We start from the raw sequence: 19,939 nt of genomic DNA, 5'->3' as shown, positions 1-19,939 counted from the left end.
ACATACAGAATGTCGCCGTACTGCTTGTCAACACGAAACATAATTACGTCACCAGCATACGACGCCGTAAATACGTATATGCAAAATCCATCTCGCGAGAGTTTGGCCGCCATGTTGAAAATACGCAGCGTATTTCATCAAAGTGCATTTCCAAACCTGCGGCTCTCAGAGTTCTAAGATGTTTCCAAGATGTATTGGCGTTTGTAATAAAAAAAACGGAAATACTGGCGTCTTGTGGCGGATGGTGGCTCACAAGCGCCTGTGGGAATTGCTATAGTGCGTATTCCATTATTTTCAATAGGGCTTCATTTTGTGCGTATTCACGCTCGGCTGTATGTTTTTAAAACACAACGTAAAAACGCCACATGTGATCTTTCCCTTTATGTCGGTGTCTCCGGTGTTTGAGTCTGACAGATCAGTAATTCAGGTGCAGACTCTGAACTGTTACAATTTTACATTTAGTTGATCCATTTCTCAGTAGGATCTATGGGGAATATATATATCAAGGATAATGAACTTTAATTACACTATATTAATTATTTGAATCTTGTTTCCTCCAGTCTGGGAATTCATAATTATAACAAGCAGGCAGGAGCCATTTTGTGGGACACTGTTATTAAGACAAGTCTTGTATCATCTCAGAATCTTGTTTGTGCACCAGAATGTGGGACCTGATGTCCATCCCCATGTCCTGGCTACACAATTAAATGGTGAAGAGAACGGGGGAATGTGGGGAGAGCAGTGACATGTAGGAAGTGCTGAATGGAAAGTGAAAGTAATTGCCTAAGGCATAGAGGAGGGGCAGACAGTATTTGATTGACAGCTGAGATGTGTAAATGAGCTTACAACAGCTATGAATGATTGAATTAAAATAGAAACTGGATTTCATGTTTAATTTGAAAAGGGCTTTTATTATACAGATTTTTGTGTCTGGGTGACAGGTCCACTTTAATGACCCTCAGGGATTCTGCTCAGCAGGGACAAACACATGGATCAACTAAACGTATCAATTGTATCAACTAATTGTATCAACTAATTGTATCAACTAAACGTATCAACTAATTGTAACAACTAAACGTAACAACTAAACGTATCAACTAAACGTAACAACTAAACATATCAACTAAACTTAACAACTAATTGTAACAACTAAATGTAACAACTAAATGTAACAACTAATTGTATCAACTTAGAACAGTTTACAGCAGGGATCCCCCAACCTTTTGAACCCACAAGCAACATTGAGAAGTTAAAAGAGAATTCAACCCGTAATAAATAAATAAAAAAAAAACCCTTCCCCCTACCCTGGGTAGACCCTCCCCCCCAGCCTATCTGCCCCCCCCAGGGGCAAATGCCCCTAATTTTTAACTCACCCCTTCGTGCAGATTCTGGCCTCTGAGTTCACGTCTTTTTCGGAAGTTTCGGTGCATGCGCAGTTGGAGTAAATTTCCAGTCCCGAACCACTGCGCATGTGCCGAAAGTCCCAAAATTTGCGGATATATTTTCGGAAATTTTCGTTACTTTCAGCGCATGCGCAGTGGTTCGAGACCAGAAATTTACTCCAACTGTGCATGCGTCGAAAATGCAGTCAATACATGAAGATTACCCGAGGGGGTCACCATCTTGTAACTTTGCAAGACCAAGACTGTGCACATGCTCAGTGTGTCTGAGCTGCTTAGGGATCGTCATAAATGACCAAAACAGCACAAGTCAAATAATATCTGCCAGAAGCCGATACAGCAAGACTGATTAATAATCAGAATATACAGACTGCACTGGGTCCTGTGTTGTCATGTAATCTAATGTGGATTTTATAGTTTTTGTATTGTTTAATACAAACTTTCTCCAACTCTGCAGAACCAGTGGCTGCAGCAAAATAATCCTCCAAATAGAATCCCAGTTTATCTGTTTAAATCTGGCTCCATGATCTTTGTCCCTGCAGCTGGAGTAGGAAACAGTAAAGGGGGTGTAAAGCCAAAAATAAAACCCAATACAAATCTCTTACACAGTCACCGACTGCTCTACAGGGAAACAAACAAAGCTGCTTGAGTTCTGCATGGCTGGGAAGTAAGGCGGGGGCTCCCCCTGCTGTTCATAATTATGATTGTTTCCCTGCAGAGCAGTTAGGGACCGTCTGACAATTCCTATCCACAGCAGTAAATGAAGGGAGAATTTCACTGCATAAAGTCAGGTTTCTTATAAAAACAGTACATATTTTTTACTTAAAGTATATTGGAGATAGGTTTCTTTTTCATTGAAGAATCTAAAAAAGGGATTTTATTTTCTTGCCTTTAAGGGAACAATTCACCCCTGTCTGATTGGTTTGTGCACACGGGTAGATGTGTTTAGCCAGGTGGCTGAATGTTCTATTTGCACAGATCAGGAGCTGCCATGCTGATTGATTTCAAGTCCTTCTAAGAGCAAATAGATCAAATCCTATCCATACTAAGACCTCCTGGCTCATCGGCTGTTGCTGAATTATAACACCCCGCTAGTATAAAATACTACCAGACACTAGCGAGAAAAATCATATCCCATCAGATTTCTACTGGTCGCTGTAAGCTCCATTGCACTACACTGTATTATTATTAACATGTATTTATATAGCGCCAACATATTGCGTAGCACTGTATTGTGCCAATAAAGCGAGTAACAGGGAAATCTGCTAACGACCTACTTAAGAGATTTCCATGGTGTTGTTACATAAGGAGCACACGACACACAGGGAAAGTATGTGCAGAGAGAACATAAGCTTGGATTTGCCCATTCCTGGGGATTACTATGTGATGTAGATGGTTGGGTGCATGAGACTTAATCCAATAGAACCAGAGATACATGGCTGCCCTGTCACTGACGGGTCTTTATTAATGTACCCCTACTGTAAATGATAAGGATATTAGCAGTCACTGAGGAGTTGTTCTGTGACCATATAAAGGCACAAGGCTGCAGGCTGAGTTATACAGGGAACTCTGAGTATCACTCATGATTATAAGGGATAATGTACCCCCTACTGTAAATGATAAGGATATTAGAAGTCACTGAGGGGTTGTTCTGTGACCATATAAAGACACAAGGCTGCAGGCTGAGTTATACAGGGAACTCTGAGTATCACTCATGTATTATAAGGGATAATGTACCCCCTACTGTAAATGATAAGGATATTAGAAGTCACTGAGGGGTTGTTCTGTGACCATATAAAGGCACAAGGCTGCAGGCTGAGTTATACAGGGAACTCTGAGTATCACTCATGTATTATAAGGGATAATGTACCCCCTACTGTAAATGATAAGGATATTAGAAGTCACTGAGGGGTTGTTCTGTGACCATATAAAGGCACAAGGCTGCAGGCTGAGTTATACAGGGAACTCTGAGTATCACTCATGTATTATAAGGGATAATGTACCCCCTACTGTAAATGATAAGGAGATTAGAAGTCACTGAGGGGTTGTTCTGTGACCATATAAAGGCACAAGGCTGCAGGCTGAGTTATACAGGGAACTCTGAGTATCACTCATGTATTATAAGGGATAATGTACCCCCTACTGTAAATGATAAGGAGATTAGAAGTCACTGAGGGGTTGTTCTGTGACCATATAAAGGCACAAGGCTGCAGGCTGAGTTATACAGGGAACTCTGAGTATCACTCATGTATTATAAGGGATAATGTACCCCCTACTGTAAATGATAAGGATATTAGAAGTCACTGAGGGGTTGTTCTGTGACCATATAAAGGCACAAGGCTGCAGGCTGAGTTATACAGGGAACTCTGAGTATCACTCATGTATTATAAGGGATAATGTACCCCCTACTGTAAATGATAAGGATATTAGAAGTCACTGAGGGGTTGTTCTGTGACCATATAAAGGCACAAGGCTGCAGGCTGAGTTATACAGGGAAATCTGAGTATCACTCATGTATTATAAGGGATAATGTACCCCCTACTGTAAATGATAAGGATACTGGAGACACACAGAGTACTGACACTTACTGGAATAATCACACAGGGAACACGCTGCATGGTAATGGGACAGAGCTTTGAAATGCTCGGCTTTAACATGGACCATGGTGCTCCAGGAGAAGGGGATATAGTCTTTAACTGGCGGCTGCGTCATTGTCCTGTAGACTAGTGTATAGACTTCCTCAACCTGTGGAAATGAAATGGGAAATAAAGAGACATTACTGGGAACAGGTAAGCAGTTACACATGGCTTCTCACGCACACAGAAAGACTATACGGTTTCTTGAAGACAGAATGAAAGATTATTACTTGCTACTTAGTAATCTTAGTTTTAAAAAAAAAACATAGGCCCCGCAACAGATAAGGCTAGACATGACTGCATGTGGGTTAGTGTATCAGTACAGACACACAGCAGCCAAGCCTCCAAAGTTGCCATTTTATTGTAGACTGACCTCTGACTGGTGTCAGTGGCACTGCACATGCTCAGTGAGCTCAGGGTTTGGATTCTGTAGGTGTTTACTAAGCATGATTATCTCATGGGGATAATAAAGCTTCAGGGCAGAGACACACAAGCAGATTTGGGGAGATTAGTCGCCCGGCAACAAATCTCCTCTTCTTCAGGGCGACTAATCTCCCCAAACTGCCTTCCCTCCGGCTAGAGTAAAAATCACTGGCGGGATGGCACTTGGATCGCTTCGTTTTCCGAAGTTGTAGAAAGTTGCTTTACGAAGAAACTTCGGGCGACTTTGGAAAACAAAGCGCTCCAAGTGCCTCATCACTCTAAGGAAGAACCTGGAACTCCAGCCTTTTAAAGGAGAACAAAACCCTAAAAATGAATATGGCTTAAAATACCATATTTTATATAGTGAACTTATTGCACGAGGCTAAAGTTTCAGCTTGTCAATAGCAGCAATGATCCAGGACTTCAAACTTGTCACAGGGGGTCACCATCTTGGAAAGTGTCTGTGACACTCACATGCTCAGTGGGCTCTGATTGGCTGTTGAGAAGCTAAGCTTAGGGCTCGTCACTAATTATCCAGCAGAAAATGAGCTTCCCTGGCTGTAATATAAGCTGATGCTACAGGTTTGCTGATTATTCAATTCTGATGCGAATTGCACTGGTTTCTGTGCTGCCATGTAGTAATTATGTGTATTAATTACTAATCAGCCTTATATTGTGACATTTCTATTCTATGTGTACTGTATATTGTGAGTGGGTCCCTAAGCTCAGTAATTGCCACCTTAACACTGTGGGATTCCAATATTTGACCCTCCGGAGAAAACTCCCCTCTATCAACCCACAAAGACAGAACTATGTGCTTCCACACTCTCCCCCCAACGCACCTTTGCAGCCTCTTGTGCTGCCTGCAGTTGAGTGAAGAGATCATTTTGGGGGTTTTGCAACAGAAACTTTTCAAAGACGCATTCCTGCACCTGAGCCACCATGAGGCGCACCAGCATGTTGAGAGACGACGCGCTCATGTCCAGGCTTGGGGCGTTAGAGAAGTTCTCTTTCAGGTAGTTGAAGCAGCCTACGGGAGATGGTAATCGTTAGAATGAGACACTGGTCATGGCATATAATATATACGTATAGGAAGGAGAGGCAAGTCATGGACATAACTATTATAGGATCTCTGTGAAAACCTGGCACAGGATCGTTGCTGTATGGGGGTAAGGTTACTAGGGATGCACTGAATCCACTATTTTGGACTAGGCCAAACCCCAGAATCCTTTGCGAAAAATTCGGCTGAATATCAAATCCTAATTTTCTTATGCAAATTAGGGATTGGAAGGGGAAAACATGTTTTAATTCCTTATTTTGTGACCAAAAATTTTTTATTTGGCCGATTCGGATCGGCCGGGCAGAAGGACTCGGCCAAATCCGAATCCTGCTGACAAAGGCAGAATCCTGGCCGAATTCCTAACCTAATCCTGCATTCGGTGCATCCCTAACGGTAACGGGTTTTTGGGTTGATCCTACTCACCTGAGTTTTTGAAATTGGACTTTTTTTTAATAAACTTCGATTGGTCGAATTATAAAAACTCACATGAACTCGAAATTCAACCTTTGTTAAATGTGCCTCAAAGTGAGAAGGGGGGGTCGGCTTACCTGCGGCCTTTTGGAAAGCGTCGATGGCCGTATCAATCCCTTGTACAGACAATCGATCCTGCCGAGCCCCGATCTGAGTGTACAGAGCCCCCATGTTAAATAACACGCTCCCCTTCTCAAATGCCAAAGCCCGCTGACAGGAGGGGACGCCAGTGAGAGAATCGTACCTGCAAACAAACATGAATTATTCCCATTTTTATTCAGGCCAACTGCAAAACACTAAATGCCGTCCTTTGTGCAGCTCCAATCTGCAATGCAACCCTCCAGCTGTAACTCATATCAGCTATACGGCCAAGAATAGATTGCCAGCTCCTCTGGACAGGGACTGCACTTGTAACTCCCAGGAAGAGCCAGAGATATGTTGCTAGAAATGGAGAGGGAGAATTGCTCTTACCAGTGGAAAAAGACCCCCAGGGGCTTGTTAGGAGGGAAGAATCTGTTGTCGAGGAAATAAAGCTGGTTATAATATTCCACGAGGAGCTCAATCCCGGCATCACTGCGGCTGGGGGTTCTCATGGCCTGGGGAAGGAGAGAAACAGTTCAGCACAACAGTATTCGGACCAATTATAGTTGTGGAAAGACACTTTGCTTGTTGTGTGAAACAATGGAGCTTGTTTGGCTGAGAGACGTTTAGTTTATACGTTATGGTTCAAGGAAACAGTCTATCACCATTCGGCCACTAGAGGTCACCGTTTCACATCATGTTCAGGTAGAAATATTCATAAGAAAAAGCCCAAATATGCAGATAAACATGGCATAAAGGGAACAAACAACGATGCCAACGTATCCTACTGAGCAATAAGCAAGACTGAACCCTTATTTTTTTTACAGTTCTTTATTAACCAATAATGAACCAACAAGTGTATATTTTAGCTGTAATATTGGTGTGTAGGAGCCATCTCAGTGCATTGTGCCTGATACTGAGCTTTCAGAAGGAGCTAACACTTCAGGATGGAACTACTTTGAGACAGCAATTGTTTCTTCACCTCCCATTGAATTGTACCGACAACTTGGGTTGGGCTCCATAGCTCCTAGTGTTAGACATAAGAATTGCACCCAAGCAGGAAAAAAGCAGGGGTTTTCTGCTAGCAATGCAATGAAATCCTTCAGCAGAGGTGTCAGGGAGATGCTATCCGGTTACCTTATCAGAGCACAAGTCACATGACCTGAGGGCTCCTGGGAAACTAACAATATGTCTAGCCCCATGCCAAATTTCAAAATTAAATGTAAATTAAATGTTTGCTCTTTTAAAAAAAGGATTTCCGTGCAGAATTCTGCTTAAAGGAAAACTATAACCTCGAAATGAACACTTAAGCAACAGACAGTTTAGATCATATTAAGTGACATATTAAAGAATCTTACCAAACTGGAATATATATTTAAATGAATATTGTCCTTTTACATCTCTTGCCTTGAACCACCATTTAGTGATGGTCTGTGTGCTGCCTCAGAGATCACCTGACCAGAAATACTGCAGCTCTAACTGTAACAGGAAGAGATCACCTGACCAGAAATACTGCAGCTCTAACTGTAACAGGAAGAGATCACCTGACCAGAAATACTGCAGCTCTAACTGTAACAGGAAGAGATCACCTGACCAGAAATACTGCAGCTCTAACTGTAACAGGAAGAGATCACCTGACCAGAAATACTGCAGCTCTAACTCTAACAGGAAGAAGTGTGGAAGCAAAAGACAGAACTCTGTCTGTTAATTGGCTCATGTGACCTAACATGTATGGTTTGTTTGTGTGCACCATAAATTGTTCGATCCCAGGGGGCGGCCCTTATTTTTTAAAATGACAATTTTCTATTTATGATTACCCAATGGCACATACTACTAAAAAAGTATATTATTATGAAAATGGTTTAACATGAAGCAGGGTTTTACATATGAGCTGGTGTATGCAATATATTTTTTATAGAGACCTACATTGTTTGGGGTGTATAGTTTTCCTTTAAGCAGTAGTATTAGCTGGTGTGTTTTGAAAAAAAACATGTTTTCCCAAGACACTATCCCTTTAAGGCAGCCTGCAGAGGGACAGTCCTATCAGCTCGTGGGTTAAATTATGCTGTGTTGTCACTTTATGATCCAATAAGGAGTACACGGCAGTCTTTCTACATTCTGTGCTGCTACAATTATAAATTATACTCAATGTACGGATTCAGTGATTATCCTCATGGCAGTGATCTACAGCCGTGGCAGTTGAACTACAACACCCAGAATCCAATGAAAGCCATAGGCTGAGGATTACATGTAATTAAGTTACATGTAATTAAAAACAATGGGCCAAAGTCACCGACCTGCCGCAGATCCATTAATTCTCGGATCTCTTTGTCATAAAGGCTTCCATCTTCCCCGTAGTGATTAGCGATGAAGTCCTAATAGGGAGAGCAAGAAAGAGAAGTGAACGGAAAACATCATCCTGGAGGTTGTGAGAAAGCACTCGACACACACGGGGAAACATGAAGCGGTGCATACAAATTAGCCAATTTACACTTAATTGTAAAGTGCGACTCACACACAAATCCCTGCTCAGTGACAGGGAAACTGTATCAGTGAAAGTGAAATATTAATGACAATGAGTAGTAGTTCTGTGTGACACACAGGGAGAGGGCTCCAATGTGCAGAGAGCTGCTGCAGAACATTGCTGGCTTACTCACACTCATATATAGATAGATAGATAGATATAGATAGATAGATAGATATAGATATATAGATATATATATATATATATATATATAAATAGATATAAATATATATATAGCCACTCCTGTCATTTGATTGGCTGTGTCCATTCTGGGGGCGTGACTAAGAATCAGCTCTTGGGGTAATTGGCTTCCTGGAGTGCCCAGGTAGTTACATCTGACTGGTTGTCATGCCATCATGTGCCACAATCTGTTCAGCACAACTCATTCTACTGACAGGGTTTGTTACTGGAGTTTTCTCCCTGTGAGCTTACACTCTATTGTCCCTATCACATTCCCATCAGGCCCTGCCCCAGTGAGCTTACAATCTAAGGTCCCCATCACATTCCCATCAGTCCCTGCCCCAGTAAGCTTACAATCTAAGTTTCCTATCAGATTCCCATCAGTCCCTGCCCCAGTGAGCTTACAATCTATTGTCCCTATCACATTCCCATCAGTCCCTGCCCCAGTGAGCTTACAATTTAAGGTCCCTATCACATTCCCATCAGTCCCTGTCCCAGTGTGCTTACAATTTAAGGTCCCTATCACATTCCCTGTCCCAGTGAGCTTACAATCTACGGTCTCTATCACATCCCCATCAGTCCCTGCCCCAGTGAGCTTACAATCTAAGGTCCCTATCACATTCCCATCAGTCCCTGCCCCAATGAGCTTACAATATAAGGTCCCTATCACATTCCCTTCAGTCCCTGCCCCAATGAGCTTAGAATCTAAGGTCCCTATCACATTCCCTTCAGTCCCTGCCCATTGAGCTTACGATCTAAGTTCCCCATCACATTTCCATCAGTCCCTGCCCCAGTGAGCTTACAATCTAAGGTCCCCATCACATTCCCATCAGTCCTTGCCACAGTCAATTTATAATTTAAGGTCCCTGTGTAATTATAATTATACTTCCACGTCTGCAAGACACACACAGGGTTATTTATCAAAGGTTTATTTTAGAGGTATGTGAGGTTTTTAAACCTCGAATCAACTCACAAACACGAATCTTTTGTAATTGAAGAAATAACTTGAATGTAAAAAACTCAAATAAGTGAATTGAAATTGAACAACCCAAAGACTGGAATTCAGTTTTATTCTGAAAAAAAAAAATAGAATTGATCAAGTTTTTGAGCGAAATACACAAAAAAAACCGGAACATTCATGAAGGCTATTACCATCTACAAAACGTTCAAGGGACCTCTGCCATTGACTCCTACATGACCTCGACAGGTTTTCGCTGGTGTATTTTTGGATTCCAGCTATTTCCAACTGAGGGGTACAGGTATGGGATCTGTTATCCAGAAACCCATTATCCAGAAAGCTCTGAATTACGCAAAGGCCGTCTCCCATAGACTCCATTATAATCAAATAATCCAGATTTTTAAAAATGGTTTCCTTTTTCTGTGTAATAATAAAACAGTAGATTGTACTTGATCCCAACTAAGATATAATTAATGATTTTCTAGTAGACTTAAGGAATGAAGATCCAAATTATGGAAAGATCCATTATCCAGAAAACCCCAGGTCCTGTGCATTCTGGATAACAGGTCCCAAACCTGTATAATAAATGTTGATTTTTTTTTTTGTTTTAACCCCAAAATTCATGTTTTGGACTGAAAACTACCCTGATTTTTTGGGGAAAACACAACTGGATATTTGATAAATAACCCTTGGACTATGCAAGTACACACAAGCCCTTGACACACAGATTGTCCCTGTGGAGCTGACAGAGTTGGCCATACAGGGGCTGATAGTAGCCACAAGTGGAGTGTCACTTACCTTTAAAGCCTCCGTCACATCCAGATCTTTCGTTTCTTTCAGTCCCAGCGGGATCATGGGGACACTGACTGCATCACTATAAACACAGAGAGAAACCCCAGAATGACTTTATTGTACAGTTATTACACCAGGCCCAGTTGTATTTAATCCTGGAATCTCCCCCAAGCACAAGATTTATATTTAAGGGAATGATATGGAGGAGAGGACAATACTGACAGTTGTGATTCATTGAGGTCAGCCCCTCATACACTAATGAGAGGGGGGTAGAACAAAGCAATGAGAGGGAAGGCAGTGAGTAACAAATAGAAGAGGGTGAGTTATGAGGAGGAGTAGTTCCCATTACTCACATTACCAGTGACTCATGAGTAAGTCAGTGTGCAGTGATACATGTATAATTGTGTCTGACTGTATATTACTAGTTGCCTTCTCACATACACACTCACCGTCTCACCCAAATATCTGAGCAAAAACAATCCAACATCCTGGTATTTTGCTGCACATTCAGTGGGTCGGACAGCACCAGCCTCACCCCCACCCAACTATACCGATAGTAATGCAGCAGAATATTGTCTGACACTGGAGCTAAATACACCCAATATCACCTGCATTCCTTCCCAGGAAAGGGACTGTATTTTATTAACACCTTTTTAAGGCCATTTATATAGGAATGTCAGTCTGTGCTCCAGTGAGCTTACAATCTAATATCCCTATCACATTCCCATCAGTCCCTGCCCCAGTGATCTTACAATCTATGGTCCCTATCACATTCCCATCAGTCCCTGCCCCAGTGAGCTTACAATCTATGGTCCCCATCACAGAGGAAATAAGAAAATAATCAGTTGTTGGTCCTGAATGCGTTTCATTAGGAATTTTGTTCCAAACACCACCAGAGCCCACTTACCTCTCATTCTGGTAGATTTCCACTGAGCTGTTCAGCTCCTCCAGTTCCTCCTTCAGCAGCTGCAGGTTGGAGTTGACATAACTGAGCTCTAGGGCCACCGTCTCCCTCACTTTATGGTTAGTGGTCGCTCTGTAATAGAAATACACTCATTGCTTATAGGCAAATCATAACATTATTCTACATTCACATTATGGTATCGACACTTTCTACATAACATTATATATATCTATATATCTATATATCTATATCTATATATATATATATATTAGACAGATAGACAAATCTTCTAAGCCTAGAAGTGAGACAGATGGGCTCATTAGGGTAAAAGAAATGAAAGATTAGGAGCTCAGAGAGTTGCTCAGATCACGTGGGGACTGGGGGATTCAAGTAAGAAATGTCTATAAATGATGTGAGTGGGACAGACAGAGTATTGTAACCAACCAAGTGCTGATGATAATAAGGAGTACAGGATGCTCGGGACCTGAGGTTTTCTGGATAAGAGATCTTTCAGTAATTTGGATCTCCATACCTTAAAGTGATTCTGTCATAATTTTTACGGTGTTGTTTTTATTTCTAAATGACACTGTTTACACTGCAAATAATTCACTGTACAATATAAAATGTCATTCCTGAACCAGCAAGTGTATTTAGTTGTAATATTGGTGTGTAGGTGCATCTCAGCTCATTTTGCCTGGTCATGCGATTTCAGAAAGAGTCAGCACTTTAGGATGGAACTGCTTTCTGGCAGCCTGTTGTTTCTCCTACTCAATGTAACTGAATGTGTCTCAGTGGGACCTGGATTTTACTATTAAGTGCTGTTCTTAGATCTACCAGGCAGCTGTTATCTTGTGTTAGGGAGCTGCTATCTGGTTACCTTCCCATTGTTCTGTTGTTAGGCTGCTGGGGGGGAAAGGGAGGGTGGTGATATCACTCCAACTTGCAGTACAGCAGTAAAGAGTGACTGAAGTTTATCAGAGCACAAGTCACATGACTGGGGGCAGCTGGGAAACATGTCTAGCCCCATGTCAGATTTTCAACATTAAATATATAAAAAATGTCTGTTTGCTCTTTTGAGAAATGGATTTCAGTGCAGAATTCTGCTGGAGCAGCACTATTAACTCATTCATTTTGGAAAAAAAATTTTTTTTCCTCATGACAGTATCCTTTAAGCCTCTTAAAAAAATCCTTTAAACATTATTTAAAAGGGTTGTTCACCTTTAAATTAACTGTTAGTATGATGTAGAGAGGGATATATTCTATGACGATTTGCAATTGTTTTTCATTTTTTATTATTTCTGTTTTCTAGTTATTTAGCTTTATTATTTCAGCGTTTTGCAAGGGTCCAAATTCCCCTAGCAACCATACACTGATTTGAATAAGAGACTGGAATATGAATAGGAGAGGCCTAAATAGAAAGACAAGGAATAAAAAGTAACAATAACAATACATTTGTAGCCTTACAGAGCATTTGTTTTTTAGATGGGGTCAGTGACCCAAATTTGAAAGCTGAAAAGAGTCACAAGAAGTCACAAAAATGACAGTTTAAGTCTCACATAAGGCGTCATGGGATGGAAACATGCAAATCACTCCTTTATGTCCTTATTTTGGGTATTAATGCAGTGCTGTGTGTATGACACGAGACAAGTAAATACCTTCTGCTTGTATTACCCAGGGTGCATTGCTAGTAGAACTGGCAGTTGCAAATGAGAAGGATAATGAAAAGGCAAGAGGTTGTTTTTCAGGCGAGGGAGTGACATGAGAACTGGAGGCCGGGGGGATCTTTTGTATTAGGAAAGTCATTGAGGAGCACAAAGGCCTCTCTCCCCCGAGCTCTTTACTCAACACCACTGTATTGTGTCGCACAAAGGCTTACGCTCATGAAAGGCTGCAGCCGGGAATTGGGCAGTGATGAGTCCCTGGGCCCATTGTCACCGTCTTATCTGTGCCCAAAACACAAGCTGAAGCACAACGGGAGCTGACACTCGCTCCTCTGCCACTGAATGTTTTATGGGCAGATATGAAATAACAGACACCCGGGGGGGGGGGATTAGACTTGGTTTCTGTATTGTAGGGGGAAAGGTAAAGCGCAGGGCTCTGTATCAGGGCACACACCTGGCTCACCTTTCCAGGGCACCAACTGATTATCTGAGAAGACTCATGGGCCTAGGTTATTGCGTGTGTATGTGAATGGCTGCATTCGTTATAGGAGTGGAAGCTGCCATACTGCTTCTCTGCTCTGATGTTCTGTGCTTGAGACATTCTCCTGGGGCTTAGCTACAAACTCTTGTTGTGCCAGATGCAGAGCACGGTCAGTGGCATCAATAACAGCACAAGCATCTGATGTGGTGCAAGTCTATTGTATCCATGGAGACAGGCCCGGACCTATGGGTTCTGGCAAATGCCAGAGGGGCTGCTGTAAGTGGCCAGTAACCCACCAGCACACGCTGGCCTCTCAGCAAAAGTCGGTCCATTAAGGGGGATCTGCACCCTCCAAATAAGCGACAGGATAATAAGAAATGCTTACGACAGAGAGAATATCATTGAATTTGGGTTTTACAAAGAAAATTTCCACGGTGACTCGATGAAGCATTCAATATTTCCCGTTATCTATAAAATGGTTAATATGTTGCCTTTTCCTTTATATTGCACATGTGAGAATCGAATCGTTGTTTCAAGGGTAAGGTAAAAATCATCTTCATTTCTGTAACATTGTTTCTTTTATAGAACAGGGCAAGTTAGTGCTTCAAGCCTTTATATTCTGATACATTGTCTTTAAAGGGATACGGAAACATGTTTTTTGGAAAAAAAAACAAAACACATCAGTTAATAGTGCTGCTCCAGCAGAATTCTGCACTGAAATCCATTTCTCAAAAGAGCAAACAGACTTTTTTTATATTTAATGTTGAAATCTGACATGGGGGCTAGACGTGTTTCCCAGCTGCCCCCAGTCATGTGACTTGTGCTCTGATAAACTTCAGTCACTCTTTACTGCTGTACTGCAAGTTGGAGTGATATCACCCCCCTCCAGCAGCCTAACAACAGAACAATGGGAAGGTAACCAGACAGCAGCTCCCTAACACAAGATAACAGCTGCCTGGTAGATCTAAGAACAACACTCAATAGTAAAATCCAGGTCCCACTGAGACACATTCAGTTACATTGAGTAGGAGAAACAACAGCCTGCCAGAAAGCAGTTCCATCCTAAAGTGCTGGCTCTTTCTGAAATCACATGACCAGGCAAAATGAGCTGAGATGCACCTACACACCAATATTACAACTAAATACACTTGCTGCTTCAGGAATGACATTTTATATTGTACAGTGAATTATTTGCAGTGTGTAAACAGTGTCATTTAGAAATAAAAACGATGTCATAAAAATCATAAAAGAATCACTTTAATGTTGCCCATAGGATTAACTGAATGCACTTTGTATAGGATTATGTTACTGGACTTTACGGACTTTGCACCTTTTTGGTCCTGGAATTAAACGGCTCTTTGCACAGTACTTTGTGTCTTTTCGGGCGATTTTAACAGCAACGATTGTTCTTACGCCCTGCCTATCTTTAAATTATGTATCGGGGTGTCGATCCTCAATGTAAGTGAACGTATGGAGAAGCCAGTGAGGCAATGCCCATGCGCTGGCCGTGTGCCCGTGGATAGGAGGACACGTGGGGAGTGAAAGACATTCCGGTGCTGTTGGTGTAAGAGAGGGATATTTCCCGGCCCCTGTGGGAGTGTTAATAAAAGGAGCATAAAACTGCAGCGTTAACACAACAGTGACACCCGCTAATTATTACAAACAACACCGGCTTCCACTTGTGTTTTCTTTGCATTGGGGCGACTAGTTGTGCCCCCGCAGTCTGTAATTAATGCTAATGCCTCCTGGATTCCTTCCCATGCTCCTCAAGTGCAGAATATTAAAGAGACCTTCTGTCCAGGGCCAGGGATTCCTCATTGCGCTGCATTCAGGCTCAGCCAACTGGACTTAACTGCTACAGGAACCAGCGGCCCATGGCCCTCCTGCATTGTTATACTGTGTGCCCAGGCTTCCAGCTGCTACAACACAAGCTTCGTTTTCATTTGCATGGAAAGTAAAAGGGGAATTTTGTTGTAACATTAAAGGGATATTGTCATAGGAAAAATGTTTTAAAAAAACAAAAACACATCCAGCAGAATTCTGCACTGAAATCCGTTTCTCAAAAGAGCAAACTGATTTTTTTATATTTAATTTTGAAATCTGACATGGGGCTAGACATATTGTCAGTTTCCCAGCTGCCCCCAGTCATGCGACTTGTGCTCTGATAAACTTCAGTCTCTCTTTACTGCTGTACTGCAAGTTGGAGGGATATCACCCCCTCCCTTTCCCCCCAGCAGCCTAACAACAGAACAATGGGAAGGTAACCAGATAACAGCTCCCTAACACAAGATAACAGCTGCCTGGTAGATCTAAGAACAACACTCAATAGTAAAATCCAGGTCCCACTGAGACACATTCAGTTCCATTGAGTAGGAGAAACAACAGCCTGCCAGAAAGCAGTTCCATCCTAAAGTGCTGGCTCTTTCTGAAATCACATGACCAGGCAAAACCTGAGATGCACCTACACACCAATATTACAACTAAAAAAAACTCTTTTAGTTAGGAATTATATTTTATATGATAGAGTGAATTATTTGCCGTGTAAACAGTGTCATTTAGAAATAAAAAATCATGACAGAATCCCTTTAACTCTTACTGTGGTCATTCAGAGCCGTATAACATATAGAGTGAGGCCAGTGGGATCCGTGTCTGGCAACCGGCCATTTATCACATTGTTATTGTATGTGTAGGACTGAGGTGAGTGCCATGTAACCCACATATCTCAGTTGTACCCGGATGATATATATCTGTACAAACCCCGGCCACAACCCTCCATGCTCTGCACAGTAATGTATCAGTGTAGGTCCCTGCAAGGGTTAATGTACCTAAAGAGGTTCTCGGCCCCGGCTCTCATTCTCATCTCCTTGTTGATCTGTTGGTTGATTCGGGCCCGGCGGTGCTGTAGTTTACTTCTCTGTGTCTGGGCAAACGGGTCACATCCCTGCAATGGAAACAGAACCGGAGTAGAACTAGCAACAGAACTTCCCTTGAATGGACAGTTAACTTGTTCAGTTGAATTACTGGCATAATAATGCTTTATTTATATAGCACTGAAATATTTGGCACCAGTGGAGCTTACAATCTAATGCCCCTATCTCACACACACACGTTTTATCCTTATTAAATGGGTTGTTCACCTTTAAAGTAACTGTAAGTAGGATGTAGAGAGGGATATTCAGAGACAATTTGCTACTGGTTTTCATTTTTTATGGTTTTTAAGTTATTTAGATTTTTATTCAGCAGCTCTCCAGTTTGCAATTTCAGCCATCTGGTTGCTAGGGTCCAAATTCCCCTAGCAACCATGCATTGATTTGAATAAGAGACTGGAATATGAATAGGAGAGGCCTGAATAGAAAGATGAGGAATAAAAAGTAACAATAACAATACATTTGTAGCCTTACTGAGCATTTGTTTTTAGATGGGGTCAGTGACCCCCATTTTAAAGCTGGAAAGAATCAGAAGAAGAAGGCAAATAATCCAAAAGCTATTAAAAATAAATAATGTTGTCATCCGAGAGATAAATGGGGATACAATCAACTCCTTGGGTACACCCAAGCAAACAATGTATCATAGAAGGTATTAAATCAATCCATAAATCGTCAAGAGCCTCGAGGACTAGGGAGGCTTCGTACAAATTGGTTACCAGATGGCATCTAACTCCTGCCAAACTAAATAAAATATCTCCGAAATTTACCAAAAAGTGCTGGCGTTGTAATGAACATAAGGGAACACATGACCACATTTGGCTGACCTGTCCAATTTTAACTACATACTGGGAAGATATTATTAACGTAATACCGTAAATGTTGTCACCAAAAGCAATTTTAGATCAAATAATTATGCATTAATCCTGTTGAACATTTTGCCTGATTCAGAAAAGGTAGTAACTGACCCTCTTATCATTCATCTACTTCACTCAGCTAAGGCACTGATACCCTTAAAATGGAAATCTACCAACCCCCCAACATTCTCTGAATGGTTAATGAAAGTAGAAGAAATTAGGAGGTTAGAAGAATTATCTCATATCATACAGAATAGTAGTAGTATTTATTGGAATATCTGGCACCCCTGGATAGACTATTTGGAGAAGAGATAAACCCAAAGGGCAATTTAAGAATTAACATGACAGACCCTTTGATTATTTGATTAGTATTTCTTGTATAATTGAAAGGATAACCAATGTGACATCCACCCCCTCCTTCCCCTCCCTATCCCTTCTTCCTTCTGTATCCCTTCCCTCCCCTCTTGATTACGTTTGTATTGGAAAATTTAAATAAAGATAATTAAAAAAAAAAGGAAGACAGAGGGGTGTGAAAAAAATAAATAAATAATGAAGACCAATTGGAAAGTTGCTTAGAATTATCCTATATGAAAACTTAACTTAAAGGTGTACCACCCCTTTAAATCTGGAGGAGACACAGTATGTAGAGCGGCATCTTACTGGCGACAAACCCATTCAGTGAACGAGAGAACGAGAGAAGGAGCCCCAATACAGAGCTGCTGAGCTGACGGTTCTAATTAAGCAGTAGGAAAATGTTAATTACTTAACCAGGTCACTCCAAAAACATACAAGCAGCTTAAAGGGGTGGTTCACCTTTAAGTTAACTTTTGAGAGGCAGATTTATGAAGGGTCGAATTTTAAAAACTTCGAAATTCAAAAAGACCAACCGAAATGCTAAGTTTTGGCCAAATAGGTTTCGATCAAATTCGAATCATATGAATCAAAATAAAAGCACATTTCAAAATCCACCAATTGACTCCAAATAGGTACTAGGAGGTCCCCCATAGGCTAAAACAGCAATTTGGCAGGTTTTAGATGGTGAATGGTCGAAGCTTTAAAGAGACAGTACACGATAAATTTCGTAATTCGAATTTTCGAAATTTTTAAATTCGAGTCGAAGTACATAAAAATTAGCTTGAAATTCGAATTTTCACTTTGACTGTTAATAAATCTGCCCCTTACGGCTTTAGCACATGGTCAGATTCGGAGAGATTTAGTCGCCTCGCGACAAATCGCCTCTTCTTCGGGGCAACAATCTCCCCGATCTGCCTTCCGCCTGCTAAAATGATGAATCGCCTGCGGCAATGCACTCGCGGCGCTTCGATTTCTGAAGATGCCCGAAGCTGCCTCACAAGGAAACTTCGGACGACTTCGGGAATATTATAGAACGGCCAATTCTAAGCAACTTTTCAATTGGTCTTCATTTTTTTCTTTTTGATAGCTTTTGATTTATTTGTCTTCTTCCTCCGACTCTTTCCATCTTTCCAATGGGATCTAAAAAAACAAATGCTCTGTAAGGCTACTTTTGATTCCTCCTCTTTCTATTCAGACCTCTCCTATTCATATTCCAGTCTCTTATTCAAATCAATGCATGGTTGCTAGGGGAATGTGGACCATAGGAACCAGACGGCTGAAACTGCAAACTGGAAAGTTGCGAATTAAAAAGTAAACTTAATTAACTAACACTATTTAAAAACTAACACCACAAATAATAAAAACCAATTGCAAATTGTCTCAGAATATCACTCACTCTCTACATCATACTAACAGTTCATTTAAAGGGGAACAACCCCTTTACTACTACTTGAACCACAATAACTATTTGTTCTCTAATCATCACTATACACAGACATGCTGAAGAGCTGCTGGTACCCCAATGAATTGGATATATATTATCATCTGAGAATATTCCTCTTCCTTATCCAATAACCCACATATTTCACATGATTACTAAACTAAAACCCTGCAAGTGCCCCCCATTATTTTCTTGCATTAGTCATTGTAGGCGGGGCAATGACTGGCCCTTAAACACAAAGTGTTGGCCTGGGAGACGGGCATAATGAAAGGGGGAAGAGACCCCGCCTGTGAAATCCTTTATAAGCCAAAGGGATTGTTTGTGAGAGCTGGACGGGGGGGTCGGAGAAGATGAAAAGAATAATTTGCGTCGAAACGAAATCTCTGACGGATCACAGTGAGCAGGACGCACGCCCAGGCCTAGCAGGGCCCCAATACAGACGAATTCTCTCTCTTTAGAACAACAACAACAGCCCCAGATTGTACGTCCCCCCCCACCCCAGGCATCAACATGCAGTGTCTGCAGTTATGGGAAAACCCCCTCTCAGTGTTAGATCCAATGTTTATAGAGATTTCAATTCCACCTTTTGATGCCTCAAAACCAACAAAAAATATTCCAATCAAGGACTATATAACTAGCAAAAATAGAAAATAGCAAAAATTCAAAAAAACATTTTTCAATATAGAAAAATAGAAAAAATAGCAACAATACAAAAAGTGTTTTTTTCAATATAGAAAATAGCAAAAATTCAAAAAAACATTTTTCAATATAGAAAAATAGAAAAAATAGCAA

General features: G+C 41.3%; 1 protein-coding gene across 5 annotated transcripts in view; it reads right to left on the bottom strand.

Moving 5' to 3' along the window:
- rhpn1.L (rhophilin, Rho GTPase binding protein 1 L homeolog) overlaps window positions 1–19,939 on the bottom strand; it is a 44,276-nt gene that overhangs the window by 8,329 nt on the left and 16,008 nt on the right. For all 5 annotated transcript variants that reach the window (XM_041566692.1, XM_041566691.1, XM_041566690.1 and 2 more), the window contains exons 3-10: window positions 16,397–16,512; window positions 11,433–11,561; window positions 10,532–10,607; window positions 8,369–8,446; window positions 6,462–6,586; window positions 6,068–6,234; window positions 5,302–5,489; window positions 3,989–4,145 (exon numbers count right to left, since the gene is read on the bottom strand). In XM_041566692.1, coding sequence (XP_041422626.1) covers window positions 3,989–4,145; window positions 5,302–5,489; window positions 6,068–6,234; window positions 6,462–6,586; window positions 8,369–8,446; window positions 10,532–10,607; window positions 11,433–11,561; window positions 16,397–16,512 — 1,036 coding nt within the window. The remainder of the gene's footprint in view (window positions 1–3,988; window positions 4,146–5,301; window positions 5,490–6,067; window positions 6,235–6,461; window positions 6,587–8,368; window positions 8,447–10,531; window positions 10,608–11,432; window positions 11,562–16,396; window positions 16,513–19,939) is intronic.

Source organism: Xenopus laevis, chromosome 6L (genome assembly GCF_017654675.1).
Source record: "Xenopus laevis strain J_2021 chromosome 6L, Xenopus_laevis_v10.1, whole genome shotgun sequence".
Lineage (NCBI taxonomy): Eukaryota > Metazoa > Chordata > Amphibia > Anura > Pipidae > Xenopus > Xenopus laevis.
Note: the sequence above shows the minus strand (reverse complement) of the source record. Positions and strands in the feature narration are given on the sequence as shown.